Genomic DNA, 10,131 nt, shown 5'->3' with positions numbered 1-10,131 from the left:
ATCTAATTTGCTTTCTGTTACCCTGTGTTTTTTTCAGATGATTAAAAAGCTAAAATATTTTTCTTTTATTACATATTCAAGGCAGTCTTTTAGCAGTTGGGTTTTGGTTTTTTTTTTATATCTCTACACCACATTGGGTAGGGCAGAATGAAACTGATTTTAAGCAAAATCCCTCCTTTGGAGAGCAAACCATTAATTTCTCTGCCAGAACAAACGAACACAACTTACCTTGGTGTATTTGATTTCAAGGTTGAGAGTGGGAGAAGGCAGCAGATGCAGAGATGCCATCAGAGCTGCAGGATCTGCCTTCACCTCCCCTGGCATCTCAATTTTACTGGAAGTCATAGTCTTGGGGGGGTTTTATAATAGCACCGAGCCCCCCGCTCTGCCCTGATGCTGTGTTGTGTTTTGGGTTGGTCCCCCCCCTCCAAAGCCCGGCGCTGAAGATGTTGCTCTCCTCCTCTGTATATAGGCAGGTGTCAAGCCGGGTCTCTTCTTATTGGACATGGGGGCAGAGGCAGGGGGGCAGGTCCATCCTACCTAGGGCGAGAGCGGCACAGCCCCGCTCACTGCGGCGCAGCCTCCCCGGGCCCCCCGGCCCGGCCCGGCCCGACCGGGGGATTCCCGGCACCCGCGGGGAGCACGGAGCTCCCGGGCGCGGCTCGCTGCCCGAGGAGCGGCACCGGGGAACGGCCGCGGGGAGCGGGGTCACCGGCACCGCCGCGCTCCCCCTCGGCTCCCGGGGCCGGGCGGGGAGGCGCCGCGGCCGCGAGAGGCCAGTCCCGGCTCCGGCCCCGCCCGGGGCATCCCGCGGGCAGCCCCAGCTCCGCACAGGCTGGGGATCCCCGGCCGCGGCGGGGGTAGCGGCGTACGGGGAGACACCGGGCTGCACTGGGGAAGCCCTGTCGGGCCGGGTGACCGGGGCACGATGCCCCGGACCGGCGGCTGCGCTCGGGCGCGGAGCCCACGGGGCAGGGCGGGCGACCCCTCGCGGGACCCGGGCCGAGGCGCGGAGCGGCAGCGTGTCCGTGCCCGCTCCCGCCGCCTGCTGCCCCCTGCCGGCCGCAGCGCGCGGGGAGCGGCGCCTCACGGCCGGGGCAGGCCCGCCGCGGCCGCGCTTTTGGAACGGTTCTCTGCAAAAGAGGCTTAAAGGGCACAATAATTTGTTCAAGCAGCAGCCACCTGATGCCAGCTGTTGGTTTTGGGGGTCCCTCTTAGCGGGAGGCCACGTCGTGCAAGAGAAGAGGCTGGGCAGTGCCGTGCAGCAGGTTAAGGGAAGGCAGCGGCCAAATGGAGCCACATCCGCGAGCTGACGGGCATCAGAAATTCCCTGTCAAAGCCCTACACGCTCCCTGGCCAAACCTTGCAGGCAGAAAACATAGAAAGATCAGGCCGTTTTCATTACTTTAGGAAAAATCAGTGAAGTTCTGCTCAGTGATGCAAACACTGCCAATGTTTTGTACCTGATCAGATGTCATGTTTTGAAGTTATCACATACCAGATAGATGAACAAAGAAAGGACACCAAAGCTACAGCTGTCCAAAGTTGGCAAAACAAAGCAACAAGAAATACACCACACGACCTTTTCATTGACATAGTCAAAAATAAACAATGGGATCTGGCCATGTTTTGATTTTGTAACAGTGTTTGTTTGTTGATGCCCTTTATATTCCTCACTCCATGTTTGACAAGTTCACAGACAATTAAAAAGATTGTCCCAGCATTCTCTTAGTGTTTGGAATGAAGATTGCCTGGGCACAGACAGGCAGCACAAGGTAGAGAGTGCCAGTTAAGTAATTTCAGGGTTAACATGTATATTTCTGTAAATTTCCATCTCACTAATGAAGAAGACTGCAGATTTTGCTTTCTCTCATTTTCAGTCTTTTTTTTTTTTTGACCTGACAGAGGAAATGGATTCATAATATTCTGCTGTAATGTGACATGCAGAGCTGTCAAACTGTGACACTTGGGATGAGTGAGACATTTAAACGTCAGAAATTCAATTTTTAATGGCACACTGGCAACACAGTCCTAACACTTCATCACAAGGATGACACCTTCTAAAAGCCATTTTAAAATAAATCAGAGTGGGGATGTGCTCCTTCGAAAAAAGAATGCATTTAAACAAGTTTCAGGAATGAGGAAACTGTATGACAGTTTCATTATTGGATCAATAAAATTCAGGAAATTTTGGTGGGAAGGGATTCCAGTGTGTGTGTGGAGATCAGCTCAAACCCACACAATGTGGAGCTGCTTAAGTGACCTTCATCCACTTCTAGGTGTACAAGAAGTGGATGAACACATCTCAAAGCAATTCAGTTTGCAAAAGCCCTCAGAGACCTTTAGCTTGTTGGCATTCCCAGATGGAGAAGGGGACTGCACTTACCATTCCAGGGGCTCCTGGTGTGCAGCCACCCTCGGCGGGCTCCCCACGGGACGTGGCACACGTGTCCTGCTGCTCTTCCAGAGGGCGAGGGACTGACTGGAGCTCCTCTTCCACCACCTGGGAAGACACCAATGCTCAGCCCTTGGTGCCCAGGCCCAGGTGGGCTCTCACCAAGGACAAGAGCAGCTCTGCCAAGCAGAGTGAGGAATGAGGTCTTAGAGATTTTGGGGGCACTGATGGACACAGCCTCGGGAGCTGCTTCCAGAGCCAGCATCACACTGGTTACTTTGTGATAGCAAATCGAGTCATGGCTTCAAAACATGCAAGCAAATGTTTAATATTTAATAAATAATTTACTGTGGAAGGGATTGCCTTGGACATTAGGACAATAACACAGGAAAAACAATGAATACAAAAGGAAATTAATTAATTTGTGAAAGAAAAAATGAATATAACAAAAGAAAATAAAGAACAGAAATAATACTTGGGGTTCAGTCCAGTGGTCCCTAAACACCTCCATACAACACAAAACCACTTAATGCAGTGCTGTAGTTTCTCATTTGGTTTTTTTCGGTGGTTTGTTGGTTTTTTGTGGTGTGTTTTTTTTTGGTTTTTTTTGGGGGGGGGAGTGTTTGGTTTATTTGTAAATTTGCAAAACTAAATCAACTGTCAATTAAGTCAGACTGGCTTATTCTCTCACACATGACTGGGTTTTAATTAAAATTTTAGACAGCAAATCAGGAAATAAATATGTTCTGTTTCAGATTGCAATGACAAAATCTTCACACTTTGTGATGAAATGGTTGTCAATAAAATGAAGAACAACCAAGTGACTCTGTTTCTTGTTTCAGTCTTAGAATTTAAGCTAGTATACAGCCAATATCAAAATTGTTCCTGGAGGGTTTAATTTTTTATATTTGGAGCAATCTGAATGCATAATATGAAGATAGACCTTTGTTACATTTAGAAGCCTCAATTTCTCCACCCATCCCCAGCAGCTGGTATTATTTATAGATAAGGATATAGACCTGGCTTATACAAACACCATCTGATGGGAACAGGACCTGTGGTGGCCAGACAGGGTGAAAAGACAAAGCTGCGATGTTGAAGACAATACAGATGTCATTAAGGCGTTCCTGGGTTTCTCAGTCAGAGTACTGGTACTTTTCTGCTCCATGTTACTGTGTACCTGTTGTCTAAAGGACATTATAAAACTAGAGGATGAGGTGAAACTCTTTGTATCTCAGAACATCTTTTGGGCAGTTCAGCTGTGCCAGAGCACATATGGACACACCGCTGAAATGGGCAGTGGAGGCAGCAACTCCAACAAGGCTCCAAGCAAGAGCTCTTCGTTCTCGCTACTTCTAATCTGTGAACATTTCTTATGCTCCAGAGTGAGCTCCAGAAAGCACTGTCACACACAGGAACTGAGTCACATCACTCTATCAGACACTTCCAATGATTCCTCTCAAGATCAACTGCAAAATCTACCCCAAAATTATTTCAATATGACCCATAAGTTCTTTTATATATAACTTTTTCTCTCAGCTGTTCCACTACCATATAGCAAGGATATTCCTGGTTCCTCATACAAATTCAGTATTGATTGAGAGAACCCACTCCTCTGTACCCTTTGCTCCTGCTTCAGTAAATGTCTCTTCCTATTTCTTGTGTGCTTTATAAATTGCTTTTGGAAGAAAAGTAGAGATTGAATAAAAACTTCCCCTAAGTTATTTTTCAGCTCAGACTTCCACTTAGGAAATCTGAACTTCATTTTCCGATCTATACATTAAAGCTTCAACCTCAGGTGTTCTATTTTAATTGCCTGCTATTTTCATTACCGACCATGAGGGCAGCAAATGCTCTTCAGGAGATACTTGTATTTTAATTTATCTGCAAACATAAATCACACATTATAGCACTTTTTTCCTCTAGGTTAATTGAATCAATTCTCTAAATGTCTCTATGTCCTGACCATTGCAAAAGGCTCACTGGTTGAAATCTCTTTAAGAATTATGGCCCTTGAGCTGAGTGCAGGATGGGAGCAGTCCTTGCTCCAGACAAAGCTATGTTATACATAGGAAGTAAAAAGGTATCCTTATCCATCTAAGCAATATGACCTGTGCAGCAACACCCACAATGCTGTGAGGAGCCTCTAAAATATTATTTCAGAATTTTTCACGTACCTCAGTGAATCAATTGTTTTAGAATTATAAATCTTAGTAACAATTGAGCCTAGATATGTCTTAAGTTATAAATAAACAGAATAAAATCTTTTACTTTCCTTATTTCTACACTACCTTTAACACCAGAAAAAAAGGCCTCTAAAATATTATTTCAGAATTTTTCACGTACCTCAGTGAATCAATTGTTTTAGAATTATAAATCTTAGTAACAATTGAGCCTAGATATGTCTTAAGTTATAAATAAACAGAATAAAATCTACTTTTACTTTCCTTATTTCTACATTACCTTTAACACCAGAAAAAAATGCTGATATCAAGAACAATCATTTTATTACTGAATATTCACAAATATCTAATGATGAAAACTTGATTTAACACTTTTCATACTAAAAATTTGTCAAATGGATAATTTTTAGTAAAATGAGTCAAACAGATCAGCTTTTTTACCTGTCATATTGGCCATTTTATATCCAGTAGAACTGTTAAATGCTGGCAAAATTAACAATTGGTAAATTTGCAAAATTTGCAAAAGGAAGAGGCCTAAAGAGCAGAATAATTTCTTCAAGCAACAGAGATCTAGATACAGTTAGTAAATTTACCAGTTGTTGGTAAATTTTTCATAAATTTAGTCCAAAACTGAAATGCAAATTTAAGGATTTAAGCAAGCTTCAAATAATTCAGTGAGAGTGATAAAGCAAGAAATGCTTGAAAAAAATGTTTCTTTGACTCACTTTATAAGTAGGTCAGTTTTAAAAATTAGCATTTTAGTTTAAGCCAGCAGCTGAAATGTCACCTGTCCCTCACTGGCCAGAGTGACCTCGGCAGTGCTGCAAAGAGCATGTACTGGTAACTATGAATTTATAGGGAACATGTTCTTGGGTGTAGGGATTTTATATTTAAAGATATAAGAAAACTTTGTTTTTAATTTCTCTTCAATTTACCTGTTGAAATTTATTATTTGTAAAACACATCGAGCCTCAAATGGATTGACCTTCTGCTAATGTATATCACCTAATGAATGGATGCAATTAACTAATTCATACTGGAATATTGCACTTTCCAGCTCACATCCATCATCACTAAATGTGTGATCTAGTTTGCAAGTTTAAATTTTTTATTATTACCCTTTAAACTAAAGAAATAAGTCTTGTATTTAATTACCTGAACTTACATATTCAATTAATAGCTTCATTACCTTAATGAACATAGATACCATGCAGAAGTAACAAAAGATTGCTGCTGGGTCTGCTCCCAAGTACACCCTATAAAGGGTCAGCTGTGAACCTCAGAACACCTTTTTTTTATTAAAAGGTCTTGATTGTGGAGTTTCAAAGGAATTTGGCCTGGCAATCTAATATTCTTATACAGGGGCCTGAGATAATTGTTCTAAATATTTAACACATAAAAGGAATCCCAGAAGCAAAACTTGTATTTGGAAAGACAGAGAATTTAAACAATCAAATGTGGATAATTCTGAATGAAAGGGCATTAAAAGAATGAATACCAGGCAGACTGACAACCCACCTGCTAAAGGATGAGGGATCAGTGGAACATGGAGAGAAACAAACATGCTCTTGTTGTGGGAGAGAGGGGACTGGGAGCAGCAGCTCTTACAGAATATTGTTCTCCAACAGAGGGTCAGATTGTGCCTGGATGGCTTCCTTGGAAAGCCAGGAAGAGTGGGAGACAGGTGAAAGTAGGTGGGTTGGTGAGTCAGGTACAGGAAACACTGCCACTTTCCCAGTGGAAATTAGGTTTTAGAACCATGAATCAGCTTTAGCTCCCTGTATTTGCCAAATGCACAACTTTGCTTTTGTGTGTCCGTAGAGTCAAATCTGTCATTATCTTTGGCTTTCATGTTACATTCCTTTTATCAGTTAGGTAGGCTCAGATCTCCTCCTCTTCACAACCCTACAAGTAGCCTTAATAAGTCTCAGGGCTGCTACAGGGAACCTGTGCCCTGTAGAATGATGAAAGGTTTTGATAATGTATCCCATTCCGGTTAAGAAAACACAGGATTCAGATCCCTGCAAAGCCCACTGGATATACTTTGAGGCTTTCTTCATGTTGCATTAATATATTTAGCAAGATACCTTTTGTTTTCAACAGCAAAGCTATTTGAGAAGAGGGAACTTGCAGAAAAAAAGAGCAGGGAATTGGCTAAAACAAGGCATTCTACTGTACTAAATTGATCTACGCTTTAAAAGCAAAATTCTTTTTATACTGCAACAGTCTTTCTCTGGATGCATTCAGAAAGTAAGACTTGCCCACAGCATAACCTACCAGATAAGCTCCTCCTAGAGCTGGGAGGGCAGCACAGCCCAGTGCAGCTGATGACAGTGGTGCACGTAAGCATCTGTCCAGCATTGCCCTGACACTTCCACCTGGTGCCAGCCCTGACAGCCCTGTCACGGGGCCCTCTGCAGTGGAATGTTATCTGTGCCCCTCTGTGCCAGCACGGCTGCTGAGAGATTAACCTGGCTCACAAACTCTCAGGCAGGACCTGTGTTACACACACAACAAGCTTTGAAATTTGCTGTCATCACTGATACAACTATACATAACATATATATGTGCAGTACCATCAGCTACGCACTGAAGCCTAATGGTGTGCCCAGCCAGCCAGTCAAGAACAAAGCAAAATCCTGGGTCCTGCTTTAGCGAAAGTCCAGTTTAGTTCTTCCTGAAATCAGTGCCAGCAACAGCAGACATATATATGTCAGGCCTTAAAGATTATGAGCAAAAGCCTGAAGTACACATATATGGTAAAGGTTTGATCTCATATTCGTGATACAGAAATGTTTTATCTGGACACTGAGATCAGAGAGAAGAAAGAACAAATTCTGAAGGAGTTCCCTTGTGTGCCGTGCCCCTCCTCCAAGGTGGGCTTAGCTAAACCTGAGCTGCACATTGCAAATATTTCTCACCTTGAGCACCTTTTTACCAGGGACTACAGCAGAGACAGAGGGGTGATCAGGAAATAAAAGAAATAAAGAAATAGAGGGTTTATATACTAAAACACTTAGAATACTGAATTACAATGTGTTCAGATCTTCCTCACCTGAATTTTTTCTTTGACTTCCCCGGCAGGAGAACCAATCTGTAAAACAGAGAATGCCCCTTATATACCATGCATCAGTTTCTGTATGAAAATTGAGATATAAATTAGGCAAAGGCATTTGACCAGGGACCTGAATTAGAGGTACACAGTCAGAGTTAGTCTAATTCAACTAAAATCAGCAGACTTTAAAATAATTTGGCCCATATTATTACAATACAAAAAATATATGGTGTATTTACAACCTTGGTCTCTCCAGCTGTGTTGGTTTAGGTTTTATTACATCAGTAATAACAATTTATGTGATACTCTGAATAATGTGCTATTAAAAATTCAGTACACTATATATTGTTACCCATGGGATTTAAACTGTGGGAGCTATGTGCATTATTCTCTACTTTGCTATTTCTATAGGAGTGAAGATTACTATAAAAATGGTTAGGTTATATACATCATGTGAATTCCTGCTCTGCTTGAATCCAGGCGAAGAGAAGAAATAGCTCAGCCCAGACTGCCTCGGGGGTAAGGGTCCCAAGAGTCTTAGTCTTGCAATCTAAGGTTACACCGCTCCCACATTCAAGCATGAAAACAATATCAATGTGCTTTTTGATGTCTTTAAAGGATGCCAGCAGATTTGTGAGGCATAACCTCCCTTAACAGAATCCATTTGATGCTTCTACAGAGCACCAGCTTTATCTCTGTGTCTATTGATTTTACTTTTTACAGCAGTTCATCTGATTTTCCTGGCACAGAAGTCACACTGACAGTTTTGTAGCTCCTATGATCACCTTTGAAGGACTCTCCTGAAGCACCAGCAGATCACTGGTACATTTCCTATGTTCTGTTTTGCTGACCTTAGGATCAGGATCAGCAAAAAACCAACCCACTGGCACTAGCACTTGAGAAGCTGAGCATTTTAACCCCTTGGTGGAAATGCTGCATAGCTCCAGCAATTAGTTACTGGTTAATTTATCAATTTCTCTTGAAGTGTTTCCTGATAACAATTTATTTTAGAATGGTTGGTCACACTCAGCCCATCAAATCTAGCAAGGCAAATAATTATTTTAGCTGTGGACATAGCCACACTGAATGCTCCTTCTGTGCTTCCATCCTCCATAGCTTTACTTACAGGCTCACAGGACTCCTCTGGTAATGGAATTTGAAAACATCTAGACTGTTACTTTCATATTCTTGGCAAAACCTTAAAATCTTTTTGGTGACCTTTCTTGTGGTTCTACATTTAATATGTATGCTTTTTACTTACTTATATAACTTCCATTTTTGGAAGATGTCTTCATTCTCTTCCCTCAGATGACACAGTTTCAATATTTATGGGTGGCACTGCTGGTATCCTTATCATTCTGATTCTGGGAGCAGGGCCCAGGTGAGGGAGCAGTAGAAAACAGTAATCACAGTGCATTTTCTTTCCCTTTTTCAACCAGCTGTTCCATTGCATACAACTAAAAGACAGTAAAACAGAGGATTAATCAAATAGATAGTAATTAAAGTCAAAGGTTTCATGGTGTTTATATTCACACTTGTCTTTCTTAAAATGCTACATATTTGTTAGATTTGGTAAATATCTTAGAATCTCTTTCTTAAATATAAGAAAAGGAGAAATTGAATTCAAATGTTCTGAGCTGCCCCCTTCTCTCTTTGGAAAATGAGGCAGTGCCTTTAAATTGCCACGTGTCAAAAGCTGGAAGGATTTACGAAGGGAGCAGTCTTCCCCTGTGTACTCTGTTCTTCAACACTTTCTTAGAGCACCTGAGTTCTCATTATGGAGCTGAGGAGAACCTTTGGTCTAACTTAGCATCCCAGTTCTTATTAATGGAGTTAAATCATATGATTTTTATAAAGTATTGAAGAAAATCTGATAAAAGTAAATATGAAATAGATGTATTTGTGGCAGTTCTCCACCCTGCAAAGACAGAAAATTCATATAAGGAAGTCATCATGATCTGGACAAATGAGTATGAATTTCTGTCTCTGACATGTTGTTACCCCACTATTAGTTGAAAAATAGCATTAATGTTTTTATACCTGCTATGAGACCAAACTCAGAGGTATCTACATACTACTAGGTGAGCAAGACTTGCATCTGCATAAGAGAAAGAATTGCTGTGGACAAACAACTAAAAATTGCTTTGATAAACATGTTTCTTTACTTATTTATCATTTTCCTGAAAGAGAGGAAGTGGTTTATCTCATTCCTCCCAAGCATCCTCCCTCAGTTCTAATGTACACATTATTCTGAAAGAATTCTCTCACAGACGTACACGCTATGATAATTAAGGTCCTGAATAATATGTTTGTTTCTCAGTGGTGTGGGGTAAAGGTTTTCCAGCTGCCATACACAGGCTATTTTCAGGGCTCAGCTGCCTGTGCCACAGGCAGGACCTGTGGAGCAGGAGCTGTGGAGCAGGAGCTGGAGCTGTCCTGCAGCAGTGTCACCGCCTCTGCACGGTGTCCCCGGTCAGGCAGCACCAGCACAGATGCTG

The 10,131-nt window shown here is 42.1% G+C and overlaps 1 protein-coding gene across 12 annotated transcripts in view; it reads right to left on the bottom strand.

Annotated features, from left to right (window-relative positions):
* The window catches only part of ALDH1A2 (aldehyde dehydrogenase 1 family member A2), a 101,359-nt gene that overhangs the window by 52,984 nt on the left and 38,244 nt on the right, over positions 1-10,131 (bottom strand). For 11 of the 12 annotated variants that reach the window (XM_039723142.1, XM_039723141.1, XM_039723140.1 and 8 more), the window contains 3 exons: positions 8,895-9,090; positions 7,634-7,672; positions 2,387-2,503 (listed from right to left, as the gene is read on the bottom strand). In XM_039723142.1, the coding sequence (XP_039579076.1) occupies positions 2,387-2,389 (3 nt within the window). In that variant the 5' untranslated portion in view covers positions 2,390-2,503; positions 7,634-7,672; positions 8,895-9,090. Of the gene's footprint in view, positions 1-228; positions 1,035-2,386; positions 2,504-7,633; positions 7,673-8,894; positions 9,091-10,131 lie in introns of those variants that run through there. The other variant, XM_039723138.1, reaches the window with a different exon arrangement.

The sequence above is a fragment of the Passer montanus genome, unplaced genomic scaffold (assembly GCF_014805655.1).
Source record: "Passer montanus isolate IOZ18808 unplaced genomic scaffold, ASM1480565v1 scaffold5, whole genome shotgun sequence".
NCBI classification, from domain to species: Eukaryota; Metazoa; Chordata; class Aves; order Passeriformes; family Passeridae; genus Passer; species Passer montanus.
This window is presented reverse-complemented; position numbering and strand designations above follow the sequence as displayed.